The sequence below is a fragment of the Dryobates pubescens genome, chromosome 15 (genome assembly GCF_014839835.1).
Source record: "Dryobates pubescens isolate bDryPub1 chromosome 15, bDryPub1.pri, whole genome shotgun sequence".
Classification (NCBI taxonomy): Eukaryota; Metazoa; Chordata; class Aves; order Piciformes; family Picidae; genus Dryobates; species Dryobates pubescens.
Window position 1 is genome coordinate 20466270 of NC_071626.1, and position 27121 is coordinate 20493390.

Below are 27121 nucleotides of genomic sequence, written 5' to 3' on the forward strand. Positions count from 1 at the left end.
CATTCTAAGGTGGTAAGTGAAACTGTTAGCCAAGAAAGCTATTTTGAAGACAAACTTGCAACTACACCAAGTCAGGCAAACTTGCATGAAGATGACAGATGAGGTGGTTTAGAGACAATTACAGACAACTTGGTGGGCCATAAATCACGGCAATTCTGCTGAAAGCAGTGAAGAAATAGCCAAACAAGTGAATTTTTATCAAACTGTGGGAGGTGTAAGGGCAGGAGCCTTGTGTTTACCCAACTTTTGTCTGAGGCTATGAAAAAGCCCTTTAATGACATTACCAAAGCCCTTCTGTCAGAGTAACTATAGAAGACAGAGCCTTATCTGTGAAGACAGTGCAGTTATTTGGTACTTCTTTACTTTTAGATCTATAATCAAGCAGACATCATGACCTATGACTACCTGTTTTTATGATATTTCCTAGCAGTCCTACACATTAGGATCCTGTACCCTACAAAGATCAAACCCTCCTTTGGGGTTTGTTTCCTCATTATCAACAAGCCCTATCAGTCCTGGCACAAAACTAACTTGAAGAGTACTAGCTGCTGCAGAATAAACAGAAAACACTTCAGACTGTCAAATTTCATTTAATGCATTTCAAGTATTTTAACAATATAGGAGAAAGGCAACATTAGGTTTAGTTTGCCAGTTTTTCACTTTGTCATTTTGCCTACCTTTACTTTGGAATATAGACAAAGCTATTTCTAGTTGAAACTGTAAACATAGATATGAATCATGTTATTTTCTTCATTGCTAATTATATACCTTACTTTCTAATTAATTCATGTTTTTATGGTGAGCATAACTTCATCACTATTCGAGGCAGCCAAGAGGAAAGCCCCAAAATACCCTACTCCAAGTGCACCTGAATTTTAAGGCTGAGCAAATTCCTTCATTAGACCCCTCTACACTAATATTCAAGTGGTCTCTAAAGGCAGCTATTTAGAGAAGGTAAATGATTTGGTTGTGTATGGCTGTAGATGTGGAGGGTGGAGAGTGATCATGGGAAACACACAAACATGGTGCGTGTTCATTCATCTCTTTGGTCAGCTCTGCATTATGGACAGAGTGAACGTGTGAGCTCAAGCCCTGCCAAAAGCACCAGTAGTGCTCTGCCAGAGAGGATAGCTCCTAGGTTAGGTCTGAAAATCCAGTGTTGCAGTCTCAAGCTATGAAACTCAGGACACAATTTCTCTCTTCTGCAGTCAGAGCCTTTAAGCATGCAGCAAAACCTGGGCTTCGGCATCCATGGTACAACTGCATGCAACACAGTGGAATACTCTGCCTTTGGATGGCTTCAGCCATAGCTATTGAGCTTTTTTTCTTTTGACTACAGTGTCCATATGCAGCCCTGTGGAAGAGAGCTGTCACTCATCCCCTGCAACTGCTGGTGGCCCTGCTCACTTTGTCGCTCAAAACATGTCTTCCTGATAATAAAAGGGGTTTGCCAGCCTGATGCACACAAGGACGCTGAAGTTGTGAGGTGGCCCTACATGAGATGCTGATTTATAATGAATAATTGGAGAGCACAGCTCTGCCTGAATGTGCTGATCTTCTTCCCTTCATTCCATGGGCTGCTCCTGCCAGCACAGCAGTTTCCCTGCCACAGCTGTGAGTGGTGGCTTGAGTTGGTTGTATCTGCATGGCCTTTTAGAGCATCACTACCTGAAGGGAGGTTGTAGCCAGGTGTGGGTTGGTTTCCTCTCCCAGTCAACCAGCACCAGAACAAGAGGCCACAGTCTCAAGCTGCACCAGAGGATGTTTAGGCTGGATGTTAGGAAGAAGTTCTTCACAGAAAGAGTGATTTGCCATTGGAATGTGCTGCCCAGGGAGGTGGTGGAGTCACCATCACTGGAAGTGTTTAAGAAGAGACTGGATGAGGCACTTGGTGCCATAGTTTAGTTGATTAGATGGTGTTGGGTGATAGGTTGGACTTGATGATCTCAAATGTCTTTTCCAACCTGGTTAGTTCTATTCTATTCAGAGTGAGCTGGCCCCATCTCTGCTGGAATTTTCTTCCTCAGAGAGCCAGGCATCCTTGGTCTCTTAGGTTAGAGCAAGAGCCAACATATGTCAGCAATATATCAGAGTTTGTGCTCAAGTTCTGCCTTAACCTGACAAGACTAAGGAAACCTGAAATACTACTCCAGAACTAGTAATAGATCCTAGTAATAATAATGATGATGTGACCTAACCTTAAATAACTAAACAGTGATGCCAGGCTTTATGTTTTGATTGCTTCGAACATTTTTAAAGCTGCAGGTGCAGAGGTGAGAAAAGAAATCTCCTGAACACAACAGATAGATAGATTTCTAAGCAGAATTTTATTCTTCCTAGCCAGCAGAAGGTATGAATCATACAAGATTATCATGACCAATTATAATATTATATCAGCTGGATAATGGCTCATTGGTTTGGAAAGAGGAACACGTCAGCACATGAATAAAATTATAAGTGAAAGGAAGAATTGATTAAATATGCCTTTAGGAGACAGTGAAGAAGTTTCTGATGAATGCTTAAAAGTGTTGTTCTGCATATTCAAAAGATGATCACAGGTTTAGAGGGACAGTTCCATTTTTGGGTGCCCTATTTTGGGTACTTTAGGTACCAATTTTGAGTTTAAAAGCATTAAGACTCACCACGCTCCAAAAATCTAGTACTGGGCTCACTGCATAATGCCTTTAAAACAAAATAACTGAAAAATGAGGATATATCAAATACCTTTGAAGTAATTATTTTTAGGAAGTGTCATTTCAGAGCCAGCACACAGACAGGTTCAACCCCTCTGAAGAGGATGGGTGTTTACCAATCCCTGGTTGGCGTTTGCCTGTAGATACATCACCTTATTTTGTTCAGGAAAATGGCTGTGTCATAAAATAACAAACCAGTGATATGTGAGAAAAGATTTACAGTACAGTCAAAGGCATGATCACAGATGAATGAACTTAACCTACTGAATCCAGTTGCCACTTGTTACAGTGCTGAGGGAAACACCTTTGCATGTGCTTTACAAACCCACTACAATTTGGTAAACACAGTAAAGTGTTTGGTAACACCGTAAAGTGTTTGGGCTGAAAGCCAAAAACCTGTGCCACAATCTAGAAGGTAAAGACGTGTTCATAGCTACTGCCAGTTAAAGCTAACTGAAGTGAAGCCAAACTGTCAGTGGCAGAGCTGTTGTCTTCAGGCAAAAATTACTCTTGGGTCAAGAAATGAAAGGATGGGGACCACAGATAAAATCATGTTTCCAAAACACTTAGAAGCTACAATAACTTCCCCAGACATGGAAAGCATATTCAGGATGAGGGAGCCACTCAAAAAGTATTAATAAAGAACATCACAATCTTGTTTTGGGGACTGTATCTTTTTAGAATAGAAAATATCTCCCGAAGCACTTTCTTTCTTGTATGTTTGCTGTGACCCAAGTCATTGAAATGGAAGTTTTCAAAGCACTTCATGTTGTTCTGTTTCGGAGGAATTAAGCTTTTGGGATGCTGTTCTAAAGTAATCTGAAAGATACAATTTTGACTTGAAGTTTATCTTATAAATGCTTTGGAAAATGCTGTTTTGTCTGTGATTCCCAAGCTTGCAGCTCCTGATCAAAGAAATAAAATTCTTGGTCAAAGAAACAAGAGTGAGGCAGTGAATGGAGACATCCCAGACACCAGGGCAGTCTGTTCAACTTCATCATGTCAAAAAAAATGGCTACCTTGAATTCATGTGTGAGGGCAACAAACCCACTAGTCAAGTTTCAGAAGATAAAGACCACTCTTTCTCAGGTTAGACCATTCAAAATGTTTATGTGTAATATGATAGGCATTTCCAGTTCATTTTTCCTGCATCCTCCTCTGACTAGCATTGATAATGTCTGAAGATACTAATGGAAAGTATAGGGGAAACACCATTGTTTCCATTTCTTTCTATTAGATCCCAGAAGATGCCATCTGAGAGGGAAACCTGAAGAGCCAGAAAGGAATAAAAATATCTACTGCTAGTCATTGAGCTCTTACTGTAGAAGACAAGTTGCACCAACTTAGACAGCAGTGACTGGAAGTTGAAGAGTAACTCCTTAACAAGATTTTCTTCTTTTTCACCTTGAAACAGCACAGTGTGAGGATTCACTGCTGTGACAGTACAAAAAATCCTAGCTCCTGAATGCAGTCCCTAACCAGAGATTGCCTTTTTGGATTATCTGGGATGGATTATTTGTACATTTTCTATGTTAATGCCAGAAGTCAGATCAGATGACTTAGTCTAGTTGCTATAAAGAATCCTGTTCCCTCTATTCCTATGTCTTCTTCCACCCCTGCAGCTTTAATTCAGCTTTAGAAACACTTTAAAGCTGTTGTCTTGCAAAGACTTCCATATGTACTCTGCATTGTATTATGCTAACTATTTTGACCTGATCTGGATTAGCAAGTAAAATAATTTAGGTAGTAGATTGATTTGACACATTTTTCTTCTGATTTCAAATGTTTGCTCATCTATCCATCCATCCGTCCATCCATCCATCCATCCATCCATCCATCCATCCATCCATCCATCCATCAGTACTTGCTGCTAAGGCAGTTTTGTTCTGCAGTTCTACATTGCTTGAAACTTTCACTTCTTGTGAAGTTTTTTAGGAACAAGAGTCTACTTGTTCAGTGCATCACCTGCTGTGGCTTTCCAGTTAATGCTAATGTTGGCATTTACTGCAAGTTAAAATTAACTGCGAGCTAGAAAAGTACATCCCTTGTAGAGCAGTGTCATCAATATTGAGATAATGAAAACTCATCCAGTGGCAGGTGGTCTAGACCTGCTAGTGTTTGGATAACCTTAAGAACTTGCTGTTTAATTCTTATATCCCTGGAGGATTTGTCAAACAGAGCTGGAATAAGGGCAATTATGAGACCTTGATGGCAAAAGAATTTCTTACCCTCCCCCTCCATAACTTCTTTTCTCACCGCATTCCTACAGCCAATGAAAGCAACAAACAACTTAAGTTCCCATATATTATAATGAGGATTAAAAAAAGACTAGTGGGCTGAAATTAATGATGATTCAGAAATGAGTCAGCTATTGAGCTCTCCTTCAAAATCTGTTTTGAAGAAGGGAAAAAAAGTTAAAAAAGAGAGAGAGACTAGTATGAATAATTGGAAACTAAGGAGCTTTTGCAAGTAAATACTTGCAGGTGCTTAGTGTGTGTGGAAGAATTCCAGAAGGCATGCATGAGAAGGGGCACTAAGAAACTAACTGGTGCTGTTATTGATACCCTCCTCCTGCTCCCCCACATTGCTGCAACAACTTCCAGTTTTGTGAATTGTAAACTATTCCTCTTTGGGTTTAAAGACATTGCTCCTAATGTTCAAAACTCCAGTATATAAAGTGAAGCACCTGAGTAGGAGCAGCTTGCATTTCCAAAGAACTAAACCAAGGGCTCTATGGATTTACAGCAGGGGATAAAAGAATAGATGTAGGCATTTAATTTTTCTTTATGTATAGCAATTGTGGCTGCAGGGACATAATATTACTGGAGCACTTTCACACACTTCTTCCCATCAAGTAATTGTTCTTTCCTCAAAAACAAAAAATGAGGAGAAAAAAAAAAGTATTTAAACTTTCCTCACAGCATTTTAAAGATGCTCAGAATGATTTAATTTTCTTCAATCTCTCCTGAACCTGCTTAGCAGCAGGCATAATTTCTTGCTAATATCCTACTCAGCCGCTGTATATCTTACACTACTTCAAAGGCATACATTTTGTAGCAGGGGTTGCCGTGTTGTGCACGTGTGCATGGCTGTGTGTGCACACGTTTGCACAGTGCTTTCTGTCAGCAAGGGCTCCTGGGACACAGCAGTAGTACAATAATTAATTACAGAATTTTTCTGTGAGAAGGAAAAAATTTTGTCTTGCTTGTTTTGCTTCCATGGTGGATCCATGACCTACAGTTCGAGGGAAGATCACATTTTTATCAACCAAGGCCACAAATCAAAGTATTGGTCTCCCTCTTTCCCTTGCAGGTGCTGAGATGCTCTGGCAAACAAAGGTAGCAGGACTTGTACCATGACTCTGGCTGGAAACATTTATTACACAAGAAAGGGACAAAATCCCTCAGTAAGCAGGTTACAACCCTTTTTGTGTCAGCCTTACTTTCTATATCCAGGGTCCAGTGTATTGACACCTTCTTGACATCATGAGCCTGAAGCTTAAATCTACTGCAGGCTGTAGCATTTTTCCTGGCTTTGTGGATTCCCTGTAATTCTCTTAACCTGTCAGCTGGAATTAGCTCTTGTTTGCAGATGAAACAGGTATATTTTGTCACATTAAATATGTTTTCAAAGGTTACAGATTTTGGATTTAAAAAAAATTAGTCCAAAGCCCTTTAAAGTTGCCACAGGAAGTTCTGTGTACACAGAGGGGTGTAAATAAAATGTCACCTGGACAAAACAGCCGAAAGACAAGCAGAACTAGACACTTGCAATTGCTTTCCTGACAAAGCTCACTCTAGATTTCAGTAGCTAGATATGGGGATTAATTCCTTCGGGTCCCACAAGTAATTTCCATGACTGTATGTGGATGTGTCAAAGCATTTGAACATGCAGTTGTAAGACAAGACCAAGCAAAGAGTCATAACTGGTTTTGCTAGATGCAGAATCTCTGCCTCCAGTAAATATCACTTCATTTTGGAAAAAAAAAAGTCTTTTCCCTTCAGCTGCTGGGATCACTGCTGACTGTCATTACATACAACACTTAATCAGAACAACTCAGTGTTTTGCTCTAACATGTCTGTTAACCATGTCCCACTGTGCCTTGAGCATCTATTGTAAAGCATCCACTGGAGAATTCCATCGCTGTTGTGAAGTGGTATGCAAGTACACATCCTTTTATTTAAAGTAGTAACAATTGTCAAGCTCTGAGTGAGGCAAATATGACGAATACAAACCAACAGATATACAAAGGCAGCTTTGAGCTAAAGGCCTGAGCTGAGAACGTATTAAGGTGCATGAAAACGTCGATGAATGTTTTGTCTGCCCGATGAACTTCTCCCAGAACAGACAAGGCTGAACGCTACAGCTGCAGAGGATTTGCTGTACTCATGGGGCTAATGCTATTGTTTGAGTGCCCTCTGCTGGACAGTGCCTGGCATAGCAATAAAGCTAGAAACCATCCAAAACTAAGTGCGTTTGTAGAAGCATAGAATTGTCAGGGCTGGAAGGGACTTCAAGATTTCTTACGTTTCATAGTCACTTTACTAACAAAAAAAGAAGAAAAAATATAAGTTTTTAATAAAACGACACAACTCATATTTAAAACCCAGTTATTTCCTTTGTGGCAACATATTTATAGGTTTAAGCAGTCAAAAATTTTTTTTCAGTTAAAATGCTTCCTGGAAAAACTCTGCTCCTATCAATCTTGTCATGGACAACTGTTGTGATGATTCATTTAGATAAGATGTGGATGCTTTGCTTAAAGGCTTTGGGTTTACTGTGAATCTGTGAATTCTGACTGAATTTGGCATAATCAGAAAGATGCTGTTAGCCTTGAGTTTGCCATTCCCATGGCAGTCTACCACATGGATCTGTGTACAGAACACCATCACATTTTGCAGGCCTTTTGGCAAGTGGCTGTCCTGTCAGCAGTCATCTTTTGACCTCTTTAGCAACTGCAGACTGTCTGTGTCAGAAAGGAAAGTTTTCCTTTTCTACTGATTTCTCGGTTCAGTTCATCCAACTTGTTCCCTTTGCTGCTGATAGCCAGGTACATGCAAGGCACTTTCATACGTGTATATTAGTTCTCCTTGTTGCAGATCACAGGCTTGCTTTTGGTTTTACTTTCTGAGCAGTGTTATTATTTAGTTATTCAGAACATTGTGAAAGTTGTTTCTAAAAGAAGCTGTCCTGGTTCTTGTGATACTGGTCTGAATGGCTTTCTAAATACTTGATTCATTCTCCGCATCAGAAGAACCTGGCAAATGTTCTTTGATTTTGCAGTTTTCTTCTTTATTCAGAGAAGCATCTTCTCTTCCTCCATTCTCCACAGGCCTGGAATTCTTATTTTGATAGTTTTTCTTTACCAATATATAGAAAACAACTGCAAGCAAGTAGGAAGGAGCTCTTAACGCTGCTAGTAAACCAAGGTAGATATACCTGTGTGATAGAGCATAGAAGATAGTTCCAGGCACCAGTGTTTTCAAAGACAGTGAAGAAAACCTCCTTAATGGATTTGTAAGGATTCCACATATACCAAAAAAAAAATTGTGAGGGAAAATATTAAGACTCATTCTTTATGAATGGTACCACAAACTGAACTTTTTTTTTGCTTACAAAAAAAGTCTGTTCAAGAATTTATAATATTTTCAAAATTAAATTTCCATCATCTTCCCTTTGCTTCTTAAGATTTTTGGGTCACTTTAAGGCCTTAGAACTTTTAGGGGCAGAAATAAACTGGGATCACCTGAGCGTGTAAAAATAACAAACACATCAGAAGTGGCCAAGGTGTGGATTAAAGAGAAAAATCTCTGGAATATTCCTCTTGGAGACTGATAGTGTTTGTGTTTAACCAACACCTTCAGCTGGCCAGGAAGATTCTCTTTCCTTGATTTTCCCCTCAAACTTGCCCAATGCACAAAGTTAGCATTCTTGTCAGTATAAACAAGCTATCTTGTAAATAAGGTAAATTTGGATAGCCTTTCTCTTGATGGTGAAACATACAATCCTAGGCCTTTTAAATTACTCAAAGAGCATTAGAAATACATAACTCATTCCAGAAATATCTGTCATTAATATGAAATGATTTTTTTCCTGCACTCCATTAACACTGACTTAAACCCTAAGATTTTAGCTTAAGATTTCTCAGTATCAGAAATTCTACACTGACCTAAACCTGATTCCAGAGCTAGTATCACACCATAATTTTTGATCAGTGGCCTCACACACGACAGTGTAACAGAACAAAGTGTGCCTGTTGGCAGAGAGGAAATGCATGAGGCTTTTTGTTCCTTAATGGGCCTTACCTGAATGCATCGGAGTTGTACAGCCTGCAAGCCCCTTGCTTCCCACAGCTTGTACTTCCCCATTTCAAACATGTCTTGTCTATCAGTGCACCAAAGTAGACTGGTGCTGGAATCCCAGCTGCAAGGAAACAAGCAAGGATGCAGAGAGAGAACGCAGGAAAATACACCTTTTTAGACGGCAGCTTTGTATTTTCTTAGTGGCATGTTACATGCTGCAGCAGTGGCAATAGATTGGACTGTGAGGAGTTTTTCCTTTCCTTTATCAAAGTAATTGTAAGATGGAACACCCTCTCTGTACTGTGGAGATCATCAGTCCCCAGGAAGTGTGATCTGATAGGTTTGACCACGCTTGTAGTTGTGCAAATTTGGTTTGACAGCCATGGCTCTGAGAATGACCACTGGCTTCCAGAGCATACTTAGCTACTGCAAAGGGAAAGCTGGACAGTCTGTGCATTTGAAGCACTGAGCTGGTGCATAACTCCTTCGTCTGTGCATAGTCTAAATTATCCACACCAGTTTCATATCTAGCTGATAGCACCTGTCAGCCCCTTCTGCCTGAAGGTACAGCACAAGTTATACATGAATATGGTTTTTAAAAGTATCTATTAAATGGAGGGGATTGGACGTGGCACTTGGTGCCATGGTCTAGTCATGAGGTTGGTGGTGACAGGTTGGACTCGATGATCTTTGAGGTCTCTTGCAACCTTGGTGATACTGTGATACTATAAATTGTGTGACTTGGGCAGTTGTATCTTTGCTGAAGTAAAGGCAGGTATTCATTTCAGAGGAATGCAGGTTTCAACAGTTACAGGACCACTTTCCCCATTAATTTTGTTCCTACAGGAGCATCCTGCATTCTTATGTAGGAAATAATGAATTTTGTAAAACTGGGTATTATATCAGCCTGTTCTACTCCAGGCTTCTTGTGAGAGTCCAGACTCAGCAACCTATCTATAAAGGTCTGCATAGTACAATAACCGAGTCAGGGTATGATGGGACAATTTCTCATTCTGGAGGTTCCCTAAGGAAAGAAGACAGGAGCACATGAGACTTGATCTCCAAGTCACTGTGGAGAAGTGCTAGCTTTTTTGAATCAGTGACTGTGACTTTAGCCCTTCTTGCAACAGGAGGAGTGTGCCTGCTCAATGTGCTGAAACAGAAGCCTATAGAAGGTGAGGAGGCTCCTTATTCATAATGCCTTTTTAAAATTTCCTCTGGCCAAAATTGTTCCAAGAACCCCACTGGCACTGCTTGTCCTAAGAGCGGGGAAGAAATTCTGCCCTTCCATTGTGTGATGCCAAAAGTAGAAGAGGACAAAGTTTAGATACATCTTCTATCATCTCAAAATGTTCCATTGCAATCCTGAGTGGAAATCACAACAATAACCTAGCTTTGATTGCAGTCATTTGTAAGCAGCTGTTGTTTCTTAAAGCTTCACAGCAAGCCCATGTGTCTCTCTTCAGATGTATTTATTTGCATTTCTGAAATGCAGATATTCCTATTCCATTGAGAAAGAACAAAAGGAAATGCAGAGATGTTTTCTTGCCTTTTCAGGTATCTTAATCAACCATCTCATTAGCAAATCTCAAATACAAAAGAAAAGAAAAAAAGAAGAAAACCTCATTGCAGCATGCTTAAAGGGAATGGAAATCTAAGCTGTCCTCTACCAGGAAAGTGAAGTTTCAACATGGAGCAAACACTCTGCTGTGAGCAGAGTTGTATTTGTATTGAATGAGGTCCTACTGGAGCATGTCTTTTGATCTTACTTGCAGCATTGTGTTCCAGTGACCCATTGGTTGGATCACAGATCTGAAACCTTCTAGTATTTAGAAATTCAAGAGAATAACTTTGCTTAGAAACTCTCCCTGGTTTGGAACACCAGGCTCTCAAACTGCAACAGTCAGCAGGTCAAAGATTTTCAGGATTGTGTTATCTGATTTCCCCAATGAACTCTTGGCTGAATATTGAACCATCAGGAGATAAACAGCTATTTCAAGTATACATCTGGTTTACAAACAGTGATTGCATTGGTGTTGTTTAAAGGCATATTTGCAAGCATCTCAGTTTGAATGATTTCTCTTACCTAGCACTCTCATAATCAGTGTGTATAGACCAACTGCAAGGGATTTCAACTCTGGCTGAACGCATCTGAAAGGAAAAGGAATAAGTATGAAGCATTTTCCTACCTAGTGCTTAGACATGTCTATTATTCTGCTATTAATTACTCTGAAATTAACACTCTTCCTGACATAAAGACAAGCTTTGAAAGGAGAGTGCTTCTTACATATGTTAAGTGGTATGAAAAAGGTGAATCAAGCTATTATTTTCCATCACATAGCTCCTGGGAAGTTCATTCACTAAGCATAATTAAAGAAGTGAAATTTTAAAGTATTAATCAAAGTCTATCCTGGTCTTAGTGAAACAGGCTCTGCAGCTTCCTTAACTCCCTGCCACACATTTTCCTCACTTGATGGGGTATACCTTACTCACTTGATGGGAAATATCATGTTGCCATAAGATCAAAATGTTGCAAGTAGCTGCATTAGTGTGGCATCTTCCTATTCTTGAATGACATTTGTCTGTACAATGCCACATCTTAAACTGTACAAAGCAACCTGGCAATATGCCCATGTGTTCCATGGAGAACCACACTACAAGCATCAGAAAAGGGCCCTGATCTTGAGTCCATTATATGCCCAATCTCTGCCATTTTCTTATAAGTGTTAACATGGCCAACACCTAGGAAGACATCTCACCAAGAAGGATGAGGGAGGGAGGGGAGTTCTGGGTTTTGTGCTCATTTAGGAGGACCTAATGCCCTCAAACCATTAAAATTGCCACTAATGTGTTTTTCTACTGAATGAGGTTTCTCTCCAGGTTACTGCAAAGGATGTGCTAATTTGCATATATGGTTCCAAATCATATCCTGGTATGCCTGCACCTCTGTACCTCAACAGACACGAGCAAAGAAGCCTCAGTCTGAGCCCTCAGATGTTCTGAATTTCCACACATCTGACAAGCACAACTTGTTGGGCAACCTCCCATCCAGAAACCCTGAGAAAGGAGTGGCATTTTCAAAATCCATACAGCCACAATATTCAAACAGAGAAAGAGGACGTGGGCTGGAAAACCTGGATGCAAGAAAAGCAGAAGATAAACCATTCTGCAGTAGTTGGAAGCCAACACATTTGATCCAATTTAAAGACCGCAGAAAAGTAAGGTTTGATGTCAACAGCTACAAACATATGAGACATGACAAAACTCATTAAGGAAAGTGTGCTGTGCTGCAAGAGAGTCTGTTTTTCATATGAGATAGAGAGGAAGCTAAACATACTTCTGATCTGCTCATTGTAAAACCTCAGCCTTTGGTAGACAGTTAGCTTTACTCACCTAAACATAATCATGTATGCTGGAGTGCCTCCCAACGCGTAAAAAAAGCCACTGATGACTTGTATGACTGTGTAATAAATAAACATCTTTGAACAATCCTCACTTCTTGGACATTGCCCCAATGTGGCAGAGTTATTTCCTGTCCATGAACTGCTGACTTCAAGACAGCTGCAGTTATGGAAGACCTGGAAGACACAAAGCAGATTGGTAGGACAGTGTTCATGCAACGGGGAAGCTTGCCTTCAGACACAGGCAGAGCCTGAAGCCTTCCTAGGTACCCCTTTCCTATCTCCTTTGCCTTTCTCAAGGTAATGGACAACAGCTTCTTTACTTTCTTACAAACAGTGCTTAGAGTTGGGAGGGATATTCTGTGCCAGCATGGTTTTGCCAGAGCAATGCTTTTTGGAAGCAAAGCCCTGAGATCAGCAGTAGGCATACAGGTATCTTAGGAACAACAGCTTTTAAACAGAGCTTCAGGGGCTTGAGGATGTGCTGAGGCAAGGGGAACTCTGAGCTATAGACCTTAATCTAATACAGAGGCAGAATTGTGGGGGAAACAGTAGTTGCAGATTCATAGATTGCATTGGGTTGGAAGGGACCCTCAAAGGTCTTCTTGTCCAACCCTGCTGCAGTGAGCAGGGACACCTCCAACTAGATCAGGCTGCCCAGGGACACATCAAGTCTGACCTTGAATGTCTCCAGTGATGGGGCCTCAGCCACATCCTTTTCAGTATTTTACCACTCTCATTGTAAAGAACTTCTTCCTTATGTCCAACCTAAATCTACCCTGCTCCAGTTTCAAACCATTGCCCCTCATCCTATCACCACAGCCCTTCCAAACAGTCTTTCCCCAACCTTCCTGTAGGTCCCCTTCAGATATTGAAATACAGCTCTAAGGTCTGACTGGAGTCCTCTCTTTTCCAGGCTGAAGAACTCCAATTCTTTCAGCCTGTCCTCATAAGAGAGGTGCTCCAGCCCTCTGATCATTTTTGTGGCCTCCTCTGCACTCACTCCATCAGGTCCATGTCTGCCTTGTGTTGGGGGCACCAGAGCTGGACACAGTGGCCCAGGTGAGGTCTCACCAAAGCAGAGCAGAGTGGCAAAATCACCTCTCTTGACCTGCTGGCCACACTTCTTTTGATGCAGCCCAGGATGCCATTGACCTTCTGGGCTACAAGTGCACACTGTCGGCTCTTGTCCAGCTTCTCATCCACCAGCACTTCCAAGTCCTTTTCTGCAGGGCTGCTCTCAATTTCATCATGCCCCCACCCTGATATCGAGGGTTGCCCTGACCTAGGTGCAGGACCTTGCACTTTGCCTTATTGTACCTCTCCAGCTTGTCCAGGTCCCTCTGGCTGGCATCCCATCTTTCAGTCTTACCAATTGCACCACTCAGCTTGGAATCATCTACAAACCTGATTACTCCTCAGTAACTTTAGTTTTCCTTAAATGCATTCTACTACTAAATCCTAGATGCTAGCAGAAAACCCTCAGAACCTGAAGCAGGATCTTACCGTGTTCGTTCCATGTCCCACCGACGTCCTGCACCCAGCTAGACAGGGTGAAATGTAGGTGACTCCATTATCTCCACACACAGGATCCCACGCATTAGGGGCACATTTGCAGTCAGAGTTGCAGACAGAAAATACGTTGTTTAAGTGGTATGGGATGGGTTTGCTTGGAAGGGAAGTTCAAAAAGGTGTAAGAAATTATTAATTCAGTGCTGAGGTCAGCAGAGTCCCTTCTGTGTACAGTGTTGCTGTCCTGAAACCCACCTCATATGCACATGACATACCTTCTCACACATAGAATCATAGAATGGTCTGGGTTGGAAGAGACATCCAAAATTCATCTAGTCATAGTATCATAGTAGTATCAGTCAGTGTTGGAAGGGACCACAAGGATCAGCTAGTTCCAACCCCCCTGCCATGGGCAGGGACACCCCACACTAGATCAGGCTGGCCAGAGCCTCATCCAGCCTGGTCTTAAACACCTCCAGGGATGGGGCCCCAACCACCTCCCTGGACAACCCATTCCAGGGCTTCACCACTCTCATGGTGAAGAACTTCCTCCTCACATCCAGTCTGAATCTCCCCACTTCCAGCTTCATTCCATTCCCCCTAGTGCTATCACTACCTGATATCCTGAGAAGTCCCTCCCCAGCCTTCTTGTAGGCCCCCTTCAGATTCTGGAAGGCCAACCCCCTCTGCAATAAGCAGGGGCATCCTCAATTAGATCAGGCTATCCATGAGTCTCTACAGTATTGATCTGCACTGATCTCTTTGTTGTGCATCCTGCTTGCACTGATATTAAAGTGATTGCTCTACTATAAATAAGCTCAAAACAAATGAAAATTTTCCTACAGATTTTTGCTGGCAGGTTTCAACAGAAAATAAAAAGAAAGAGTTGAAAGGCTTTGGAGAGGTCAGCTAGACTGCCCCCTAACTAGAACTAGCACACTAGGATGTAGAACTAGCAACATTTGACACAGTCTCATCAAGCACATCTTCAGCTGAGTGGTGAAACTACACCAATGATAGAAACTGTTTTTCCTGGTCTCCATAGTGAAAAATATTCCTCTCTTAAAGCCTAGCCTAACTTTTCTTAGAGCATATGGAGACTGCATTATTCCCTTTTACAGAGTCACTCTAGCCATGAGGTACTCTGAGCAGGTTGGACGTGAGGCAGTGCCAACACAAATGCTAGTGTGTTTCTGAGCCCCTTGGACAGCCAGATCCCAATACCCATTCCCTGTACTGGCACTGTCTCTCCAAGGAAAAATAAGAACCTGCAACTTTTAAGCCCTGTTTCCCTCCTGAGAGGAGAGAGCATCTTCAGTAGGTGTGAAAACTTCATTTTGGTGTTCAGCAAGCCGAGAGTCTAGAATGTTGCAGCCTTTCCACCTCTGTACAGGATCTGCTACCAATGTTTCTCCTGCTCACTGAATACACTTTGCTAGAAAATCGCTACTGTGTGAAACAGTAATATCACCCACACAGACAACCAACCTGTATCAGTAATGATGCCATTTTGCTAATGTATTTCTAATTAAACTTTAACCAGTGGGGTGCTTTGGCAGGCCTGCAGCTCTGCTAACCAACAAAAATACCACAGTGACACGTGGTAGTAGACACTTGCCCTTAGCATATTCCTCTTTTAGCCTTAATATCATAGTATTGCTGCCATGGAGGAAAACTCCTCTTCACTGTATACTCACCCTTCATAGGACACTGTCATTCCTGCTACCACATGGTTCTCACAGCCAACAAAAAAGTGCAAGAGAGCAGTGACATAGCCCACGAATGACATGCTAAATGCAAATTTGGTCGCTGCAGTGATGCTCATTTTGTACTTTTTCATTATGAGCCCTCCTAGGAAAATCCCAACAATTACAGGAGGTAAGGATATCATTCCTAAAAGAAATTGCAGAACAGGAATGTCAAAATAGAAGAGACACAACAAGTTTAAGAGTTGAAGTCTATCCTCAAGGTGACACCTGTGGCTGGCTTTATATTGTATTATGACGACTCCAGGTGGCTTTGGCTTTGTGCTCAGTCTAATCTCTGGATTGCACATGCTATTTTTGAGGTGTCTGCCCCTCAAAACCCACTCCCATCGCAAGGTACTCGTCAGATGTGGGAGCAATGCAAACTCCCACACCACATCCATTGCATATTTGGAGTGCCACTGATGATATAAAATAATTAGACTAAAATATGATAGGCCCTTGATTATATAATACAAAATAATCTTATAATATAACATGAAGGGGAGGAGAGGAGAGGTTCAGAGAGGTGCGGAGAGGAGAGGAGAGGTTCAGAGAGGAGAGGAGAGGTTCAGAGAGGAGAGGAGAGGAGAGGTTCAGAGAGGAGAGGAGAGGAGAGGTTCAGAGAGGAGAGGAGAGGTTCAGAGAGGAGAGGTTCAGAGAGGAGAGGAGAGGTTCAGAGAGGAGAGGAGAGGAGAGGTTCAGAGAGGAGAGAAGAGGTTCAGAGAGGAGAGGTTCAGAGAGGAGAGGAGAGGAGAGGAGAGGAGAGGAGAGGAGAGGTTCAGAGAGGAGAGGAGAGGTTCAGAGAGGAGAGGTTCAGAGAGGAGAGGAGAGGTTCAGAGAGGAGAGGAGAGGTTCAGAGAGGAGAGGAGAGGAGAGGTTCAGAGAGGAGAGGTTCAGAGAGGAGAGGTTCAGAGAGGAGAGGAGAGGAGAGGTTCAGAGAGGAGAGGAGAGGAGAGGAGAGGTTCAGAGAGGAGAGGAGAGGTTCAGAGAGGAGAGGAGAGGAGAGGTTCAGAGAGGAGAGGAGAGGTTCAGAGAGGAGAGGAGAGGTTCAGAGAGGAGAGGAGAGGAGAGGAGAGGAGAGGAGAGGAGAGGAGAGGAGAGGAGAGGAGAGGAGAGGAGAGGAGAGGAGAGGAGAGGAGAGGAGAGGAGAGGAGAGGAGAGGAGAGGAGAGGAGAGGAGAGGAGAGGAGAGGAGAGGAGAGGAGAGGAGAGGTTTGGTTTGGAGAGGTTTGGAGAGGAGAGGTTCGGAGAGGTTCGGATAGGATTTATCCTGGTCCCATAGGCCCCAAAACTGAGTCCAGGAGAGACCACCATTTACATCAGCCTGTTCTGCCAGGAATTCAGATCCAGAAAAAGCATGCCAGAACTTATCCTCATGCACTACTTCTAACACAAACAGTCATTGCACAGCATAACTCACCTATTAGAAAGTTAGATTTCGAAGCAGTCTGGTCATACTGTTGTTCCATGTACTTTGGTTTATAAGTCAAGAAACCAATAAAGCTACTGAACTGTAACAGTGAGGAACACAAAAGTGTAAAGTACATTCGATTACTCAATACTTTTTTCAGGGAGGTACAGAAATCTGAAAGAAAGGGACATAGGAGTTGGCTTTGAAAGATGCATGGCATAATTACTGGTGAGCAGTCTACAAAACTTAGGGGAAATCCTTCTCTCAGCTGTTCGAATGCAAGTCATACTGATCTTCCTTTGCATATGAGTATCTGAAAGCAAAATCAGACTCTCAAGAAACAGCAGAGAATGAAATACAGGAAAAGAATTCTAAAAAGACAGAAGTATGGGTTCAGGCCTGGGCTCTGTAGTGAGACCTGCACATGAAGACTAAAGAGCTGCACGCAGCAAATAATTCTTTTAGCTTACATCAAATTACTGTGGGTTCAAGGCTAAGTTAAAGCTGCTTTCTGCAGATGTCCAGTGTCTTCCACTGGGGCCTAAACAAACACAGGAGAATCTGACTACTGATGCAAAGCCATCTCTTCCCACCATCTTTCCACTGTTTTCTTAGTTGAAGAACTGCACAACCAGACATGGTACTCAAGCCTGCTGTGTTTCCCTCATGTAGCAACGTGCTTCAGATTCTCCATGATCCATGTGATGATCAGATGAATAATTTGGCTTTCCATATTGCAGAATCAGCCTTCTAATGTTTTCCTTAGTTCCTGACACAGAGACAATTTTACAGTGTTCAAATTTCTCCACACACAACATTTTACAGGGAGGTGATGATGCATTACAGGTGATGCATGCAGAGCTTCACAGTCTTGAACAAGTTTTTTGACTTTCAATAAGCTTTAGTGACCCCCTCCTTTCCAGGGGATAGCTAACTCATTTAGTCTGAACTTCAGGGGAAGCAAATTTTTTTTGTGGAGGCAAATTTTTTTTTGCAGAGTTATTACATTAGTACTGTGTGCTGTGCCTGCTGCTTTTCACATGTATACAGTATGTGAAACACTTGCCTTTCAGTATTGCTGCCCACTTCCTTGACTTAAGTTTTGCAGGAGGAACTGTCTTCCTTGTGGTGCCCGTGTTTTCCAAGAGGCCGTGGACAGTTTTGTCATTATTGGCTTCCTCTGGTTTTTTCAGACTCTTTGGCAGGAAGCAAAATGGAATTGCAGATAGGAAACTGATTACTCCAGCTATTAAAAATCCAAGCCACCATGCACCCACCCAGCGGGAATCCTGTGGGGTGATAGTGATGTTTTCTACAATGGAGGGGAACAGATAGGAGTTACCTACAACAGAAGTTGAACAGTCCCACCCTTTATATGTTAAAATAGCTACATTTTCCAATGTCTGACTTTCAGCTGTAACAGAATCACAGAATACATCTGGTTGGAAGAGACTTCAACCCTCAGCCCAACACTGAAGGTTTAACACTAAATGTAATGGGTTGGGGCAGATCCCCTCCCCACCACAGGCAGAAATAACGACTCAGACAAACATGTCCCTAAGCACCAGGTCCACACAGTGCTTGTACACCTTCAGGGACAGTGACTATACCACTGCCCTGGGCAGACCATTCCAATGCTTGAGAACCCTTTCAGTGAAGAAATATTTCCTAATATCAGGCCTAAATCTCCCCTGGCACAGCTTCTAACCATTTCCTCTAGCCCTGTCACTTGATATCAAGGAGAAGAGGCTGCTCCCTCCTTGTTCCAAACTCATTTCAGGTAGTTGTAGAGAGTGATGAGGTCTCCTTTCAGCCTCCTCCTCTCCAGACTGAACAACCCCAGTTCCCCCAGTCTTGTGTTCCAGGCCCTTCACAAACCTCTTTGCTCTTCTCTGGACAAGTTCCAGCACCTCAGTATCTTTCCTGTAGTGAGTAGCCCAGAAGTGAACACACTACTTGAGCTGTGGCTTCATCGGTACTGAGTACAGGGGGGAGATCAATCTAATCTGATTGATGAATAATCAGTCTAAGGAGAGACTATTCATACAGTGAAAGCATCAGTAATCATATCCTGAATGGTGTTATGTTTCATTTACCTTTTTACATCTTATGCTGTCATTTTGTGGCATGCATGGCAACACAGAGGTTATGATCCAACACATAGGACACCAAAATGTGTGGTCCCAAGCATGGGATCTATTTAGGGTTGATAAATTTCTACTGAGACCATCTTCTGATAACCTGAACTGTGTAGGTTGCTGTTAAGCACACAGATATTCTTTGCGTCATCAGCAAGATCAGCCATGGGTTTAAACTTTGTATTGCAGGGGAGGTAAGAGCAGTTGATTGTACTTTTATGACTGTTACATGCTGGCATATTTTACAGTGGAGCAACACTCTAACACTTTTCACTGCATGACCAGAACTGACTCAGTTTCCTAATGTTTAAGTAAACTGAACCATTGGCTTGAGAAGGGGCAAAGACAAACTAGTTCTTTTGTCTAATTACATGACCCTGAGGATCTGACAACTTCTGGCTAGTAAAACAGGATCCTTCACTGCTGGGTGTTTTCCTCGAGAAGCCTTCACTTGTCTGTACTGCTTGACTCCCATCAGGCTGATCTGGCAAACAGGGAGGTGGGCTGGACAGGAAACACTGCCTCAGAGACAGCTACTGCGCTTCCAGTGAAAGAGAAGAGGGGGAAGGACCATGGCCAGCACTTGGGGGATTGCTCTGCTGCCTCTGGCATTTTGCAGATGTGAATACATATATGTGTTTTCTTCTTGTCTAAATAAGTAAGGTCTGGCAGAAAGTGTACAATGCACTGCAAACATCACCTGGATTATCAATAATGTCAAACAGGCTGCCCAGGGGGGTTGTGGAATCTCCCTTTCTAGGGATATTCAAGACCTGCCTGGATGTGTTCTTCCAGTGTGATTTGTTATAGGTGATCCCACTCTGGCATGGGGGGTTGGACTGGATGATCTTTCAAGGTGTCTTTCAGCCCCTAACATTCTGTGATTCTTGATTCTGTAAAATACTCAGCTAAAAGGGCAGATAATCCACCAAAACTGTACAACTGCTACCTTAGCAGAATCCTTTCACTAGGATCCCCATTTAGTAAAATATCTGGAGACTGTGAGAGTTCTTGGTGCTAATTTTTGAAGTTAAACATATATTTTTAACCCTTTAATCCTAAAGCACTGTTCTAAAATATGTTCCCTGTCCAATTTTGCCTTTACCCAAAAAAGCTTCAAGTAATTTAATAAAATTGTAATGAAGCCTAGAACAAAATTAATGAAATAAATATTAAAAAAGAGAGAATTGTATTAATGAAATGTATGTATTAAAAACATATGAAGCTGTGGAGTGTGTTATGAAAAAGTATTACCTTACTTTCACTTTTCCCTTGAGTTTGCTTACCTAAATCCACAAATCCAATATCCACATACAGTCTTGCAAATAAAGATCCCAGCATGAAGCCAAACATTGGGCCCAACATGGCTATTGTGTGCAAACATGCTGAAAATAGAATGAAGCAGATGTTATTGCATTTTAGAATAGAACAGAGTGGAATAGAATAGAATAGAATAGAATAGAATAGAATAGAATAGAATAGAATAGAATAGAATAGAATAGAATAGACCAGGTTGGAAGAGATCTTTGAGATCATCGAGTCCAACCTATCATCCAACACTACCTAATCAACTAAACCATGGCATCAAGCACCCCATCAAGTCTCTTCCTAAACACCTCCAGTGATGGTGACTCCATCACCTCCTTGGGCAGCCCATTCCAATGGCAAATCACTCTTTCTATGAAGAACTTCTTCCTAACATCCAGCCTAAACCTCCCCTGACACAGCTTGAGACCGTGTCCATGGAAAGTGTTCTTCTGCAGAAGATCATCAACCTCCTATACTACAAATCTCTCCATTAACTTCATGTTGAGATTACCTACATACACAGGCACATCCTCTTCTCTAGCAAAATCATCAAGATAGGAGATGCCCAATGGTGTTATGGGTGTCTCACCAATCCCACGTAACATGTTTCCCAGTAAGATGTATATCCACATATATGATGATGCTTCCTTCTCACAGCCTGCAGAAGAGAGTTCACATCTTTGTGACAGAATAGTTGCATGAGAAGCAATAATAAATCACAGGTGAAATTATTTAAGTTTCATATAAAAGGCATTAAAAGAATTTCCTTATGGAAGATTAGTAAAAGGCCATTCATCTAATTATACCTTTTAATAATCTTTCAATAATACTTTCCTCCAGCTCCACTGTATTTGGGTTACAGAAATAGATATATGTATCACCCAGCAGAAAAAAACGTTTTCCATGTGAAAAAAACAGGCAGATTGATATTGTATTACCTGGCATCTAACACATAACAGTAACTCCTCCTCTATATATCTCCCATGTAACAGGCTCCTCCTCTATATGTCCCATGCAAAGAAAAATGTAAACCAACTGTATTCCATATGGCAAGCAAAGCCACAGAATTCTCCATGTATTTCCAGTTAACTGTGCATTTTCATGTCCCATCATGCAACCTCTTCCACCTCCCCAGCTCCAGGTCCTGGGTAATTGAATCTGTTCAAACACAGTCTCAGCACCCCCTTCAGTGTTGGGGTGATTTCATTTTAATTTGGAAGTGAGAACATAGGAAACTGGAGGTTTGGATGCTTATAATTTGTGTTTGCTGGATATTTCTTCTCCAAAACTGATGCATAAAGTGAATTTAAGTATTGGAAATGTTTCCAGACAGAGATGAGAGTTAGAATTCTAACAGAGCATCTTGTGTCAGGCAATGATTTACTCTGCTTGCAACCAAGAATAAAACTAGCCTTTGTGTTTGTACTCATAGTTCCTTACCTGACTGGGAGGATCCCAACAAGGTTTCATTTACATCTTGATGTAGGGAACAGGGGTTTGTGCTTGAAGTTAGTCTGGATGAAGCACCTGTGTATGATGTTGTCTCATAGTTATAACTGAAAACACACAATAGTAGGTTTAGAAGCAGTGTTCACTAGTGAACTGCTGGTGGAGTAGGACAGGAACCACTTGATGGCTGTTTCCCTAAAGAGAAAGGTATCTTTGTTTAAATATCAATGTACAGTGATACTGAAGGAGTGAAAAAGAAGATTACTCAAGAATATTTGGGAAAGCCCTTAAATGAAGAACAAATAAAAGTTAAAATCATCTGTCTAGAAGACAAAGTATTTTAAGCAGGAAAATCTGAAAGGGCTTTGGAAAGTAACTCAGATAGGATTGAACTTCCAGTCTTAAAATTAAGGGTCAGATCAAAGTGAGCTCAAGGAGAAAGGAGAAGATCCACCCCTTGGCTGTGAGTGTAAGTCCCCTTTTTCATCTTAAATATGTATTATGGGGTTGTAGGAGAGGAAAGGAATGAGGAGAAGTTATCCTCAGGTGGTACCTGTTTGCCTGATAATTGACACTGACTTTAGAAAGAGCTGTTGTATAGTACAGGTGGATAAAGTTAGCACTCTTTAGCTGTATTCACAGAGGGCACAACAATGCTGCAAGGAGGCAGCTGAGTAGCTCAGATGCTGGAAGCTGTTTAGCTGCTTTAGTGTGATCCTTTTCCCAGATATGAGCCCTGCTGAGGTGCAAAGTACAATTAGCTTAAGCAGAACAACATGGTAAAGCACACATTCTGCTTCTGGGAACTGGACTGGATCTGTTGGACCAAGCAGGCTTACTTTTAGGTTGAACCAAATAGCATTATCAGGAGGGACAGTGCAGAATAAAAATTCAGACCCAGGATCATGAAAAAGTGTAGATGAAAATGATACATAGTTTGGCATAAGCAGTGGAAAACACAAGTCTGGTGGTAGTACAAGATTCATTTTTTTGTCTTTACAGTAGTATGTCTAAAATTATTCTAATACATCTAAAAGTGCAACAGAAATATCTCTTACTGTCTGTGCTGTCATTGTACCAAAGCAACATGCAGTAACTCACTGAGCTTGGAGAAGATGAATAAAAATTATCTTAATCAGCCACAGCAAATCAGCTTAACAAGCCATAGCATTTGTAACAGGAAAAAATCTTGGACCAGTTCTACCAGCAACAATCCATCTGAAGGCTTTGCATGAAGCTGAAAGGCTGCTTTGTGCGAGGAGCAGCTGTTTGCCACAGGAGAGCAAAATGTGTCATTTTACACAAGGCTCTGATTTCCTATTTCAAGAAATCATAGAATTATAGAGAGATACTTCTTTATCATGATCATCTTTGTGAGCTGGTTTCTTCAGCAAGCTCTGAATTTCACATGAGAGTTACCTGTTACTACAAATAAAGTCATATTTCAGGTAGAGATGTCACTCAACATGATGTCACCCTCTCAGAGACCCTGTTCAAAACAGCACAAACTTATTCTGGAAATTATATAGGAGGATTCTATATTCCACATAATTTTACTGTGGTTCAGAGTGGTTTGATTTTCCTGCTGAGATCTCTGTTAGCAACCAATGCTATAACACTTTCAGGTTAACACTGACATTCCCAATAAGGTCTTACAGTTTGCCATTCAGGAAGAGTATATAATTCATTAAAGCAATACCATCAGCATAGTAACATGGTTGAAGAATTACAAAGAACAATATCTTTTGTTGGAAAATTTCATAAGATTTTCACAAACAAACCACAAACAAAACAACTCTAATGATTTTGGAAAGCTGTTTTCTTCCTTGACATTTTTTCTGACCAAGTCTGACTGAAAAACAAAGTACTGTGATTTTTCTGGGTTTTTTTAGGAGTCTAGCTATTACTTCAGAGAAGCCATATTTCTCAAACACATGTAATGAATAGTGATGTGCATATATTGCATATTGGGGTGACTCTGTAGGCCTTTGGAAATCTGAGACTTAAAATATACCAAAGTTTCATTCAAAACCCAGAAACAGTGTCTAATTCCAACGTTAGGTTACCCAAATCAATCTGGATTAGTACTTACTATCCCATGAAGAAATGAGGCATTGCTGTTAAAAGACTTCCCAAAGCCATAGTAAAGCATCCAATAGCTATTGCTTTGGGCCTGTGAAGCTGAGCTCCAAAGTAGCTTACCAATGCAATCACCAGCAAGTTACCTGGAAGGTAATGAACCAAAATTATTGCCAAATGCTGAGCCTTGTATTTCTCTGAACAGTTTTCTGCGTGTTCTAGAATATGAATTACCCATCTCAAAGCTCCCGTCGATGAAACCAACAGTAGAGGATGTCAGGTCAAACCTTCGTTCAATCTGAGTGATGGAGCTTTTCATTATTGTACCAGACATGGCTTTACACAAGTAGGTGAACGACAGAGCAGCAAGAAATGCCTGAAGAGAGTAAGACAGAAAATGGGAGGTAGAGGCAGGGAAACTGGTCAAAGAGGCATCAAATATGTTTAAAACTGTGTGAAATGATGAGAATCATGGTAGATATTTGTTATAGAAATTGCAGTCACGTGTTATGTGTGAATTTTCACATGCCCTAATGCTACAGAGCACCAGGGTGGTCTCAGTAATGTCTGCTCCTGCTCTGGATTTCCCTGCTGGAGAGGACTGCTGTTTTGCACTGAAAGCAGCTCCTTTAGGTTTCAGGTTTGCAATAGCCTGACTAGGAAGCCTGGCCTTCCCTGAGATGCTGACCAGAAGTTTTCCAAAGCAGAAATACCATAGACTGTAGAACTTAAATTTGGCAAACAACTCACTGAAGACTATTTACCTTACTGACATCCTGAGGTTATATTTATCAAAACCTGAGTCCTGGCATTGGACAGCCCAAATGGTGGGGTTTCCAGGTGTTGCAGCAGTGTCAAATTTGATAGAGGTACTATACCTAATCAGGTGTTTAATAGACCCAATGACTGAATTTACCTAAATTAGTACTGATATACCTAATACCTAATTTACTGATACTAGTCCAACCTAAAATTAATCTTAGTCCAAATGATCTTCTGTTTGGGCTACTTATGACTTACTTTAGGCCATTTCATAACAGATACAAATAAATCAAACATACAGATAGCCATGGAATTGCAATAAAGGCTTTATGGAAGTTTTTATGCTATGCCTGTATGTGAAAGGTGATACAGACTGAGTGAGTTCATCTCTATCTCAGATGATACATTTGGCAATGTGTGCATCATGGCTGTGTTGCCTGTATGCATTATACCTCATAAGGGAAAGCTTAATATTCTTCATAATTTTATAGTATTTTCCACCAACAAACAGTGGCTTTTGCAAATAAAGATTTATTTGATAAAAGGGTAAACTGAGTTTGTTTAAATATTAGCTAACTATTTCAACATTGTCTCAAAACCAAACAGACTTATTGCTGACTGGGTAAAGCAAAAGCAAATACAGATTTAGACTTTGCAATACTACCTATTGTAAGGAATGAAGCCAATACTGAAAGTAAAATCTTGAAAACAGCTATATTTATTCTCTTTTATTTATTCTCTGTCTAAGAACAAAGACAAAAATTCTCACAAGTGTGGGGTTTGTGCTGATGCGTTTTGCATTTCCTGTGCTTGTCTAGCAAGAAGTCTGGGAGAACCACTTTTCTTACCTTGCAGCATCAGTGCTATCAGACTGAAATCACAAACTGCTGATAATCAGGAAAACAAATAAAAGTGACTAATGTGTTTTGGATTTGCAAGTGCAATCTCCAGGCAAGCCACAAAGCATTTAATACGAACGTGAGGGACAACAAGTTTGTCTTTTTTTATGTGCATATTGTGCCTATTAAATACTAATTGCCATAAAGTTAGATGTGAATCCACAGTTGTGCAGCATTGCTTTCATTCATGATGGCAAAGTGAGTCTTATGAGTCTCCCACAGAGATCAGATTCTATTTTTGCAGGTGTATATGAGTAGCAACTGTGAGTCTTGTAGAATAAAAAATAGAATAACTTGACACTAGAGCCAAACTCCTTGGGATGTTTGAAAATCTTGTAATTACCTTTTTTATTCTTTTTCCCCATTAATCTTTCATTTTACAGACTTTTTAATAGAGAGAAATGAGTCCCTGATTGCAACTCCACTGAGCCTATGGAATTTAACCTGGGATTAAGCTGGCTGAAGAAGCAGTCAAAATATAAACCCAAGCATATCACTGTCGAAAGAAATCTCTCCCTATGGTACTTGCATCTCAGCCAGGAGGATAATCACTGAGACTTTGACACAAAACCAAAATTCTCATTACTTTACTTGCTTTGTTTTGTCAGTTCTTGTATGCTCTTGAAAGCTTGGATGCTTGTGAGAATCGTAGCCCTGGATTAAAGTGCTGGAATACAATTTACTTCACGCAACTTGGCCCTACAAGATTGGACGGTGACAGCAACCTCAAGACAACAGCGTATCATAGCCACCTGTATTACAATGCTGCAACTGGAGGTTGCTAGCTTTTTCTAATGACCCAAAAAGTGACTTACTTGTAAGCAATTTGACAGTAAATATGTTAAACTAGGAATTTTTATTATCTTTAGGACAAAGACAAGATCCAACCTTTCCCTGTTAGTCCAGTGTGTATTCAGTTAAATTAAAAATAGGGAGATCAGGAATGAAGTAATCTGTCAATGAATGACATTTCTCAGTATATGATAACAGTAATTTGTGGTGATATTGATAAGGCACCAAACCTTCAAGCCAGTGCAACAGGAAGTCTTCTTTTTGACTGGTAGATTTTCATTTGCTTCATCATCCAAAGGCTGAGCAGCTTCTGTTTCTGGATTTGGGTCACGAACATTGCTGGATTCAGTTTCCACTGTCATGGTTGATTTTTCTTACTGAGTGATCTGAACCCAAAGAAAAGAAGAGTAAACAGAAAAGCAAATATGCCAAATTAGAATTGCTTGAAGGCCTTTCTGATGAAACAGTAGTTACAGGAAAATTCTGTGATGTTGCAACTGCATCTTTTTATTGGAAAGGATTCAGCTCAATGTCTTGGGTGTTTCGAAGTGTTTGTTTGTACAAATTCTGAATTACCTTGTTTTGACATCTTTGTTTTCCAGTAAAACAGTCTTTGCTCTCCCCACTG

General features: G+C 41.1%; 1 protein-coding gene across 1 annotated transcript; it reads right to left on the minus strand.

Moving 5' to 3' along the window:
• Positions 1–7904: 7904 nt before the first annotated feature.
• Positions 7905–26874, minus strand: LOC104305332 (solute carrier organic anion transporter family member 1B3-like). Its single transcript, XM_009906171.2, has 14 exons — positions 26724–26874; positions 24275–24416; positions 24054–24186; positions 21953–22068; positions 21024–21170; positions 20491–20589; positions 18133–18378; positions 17076–17240; positions 15606–15801; positions 13903–14065; positions 12389–12573; positions 11082–11146; positions 8999–9116; positions 7905–8132 (listed from the first exon to the last, which is right to left on the minus strand). Exons 1-14 carry the CDS (start codon positions 26853–26855, stop codon positions 7916–7918), a joined length of 2124 nt encoding a protein of 707 aa, XP_009904473.2. The 5' UTR covers positions 26856–26874; the 3' UTR covers positions 7905–7915.
• Between the last annotated feature and the right edge of the window lie 247 nt (positions 26875–27121).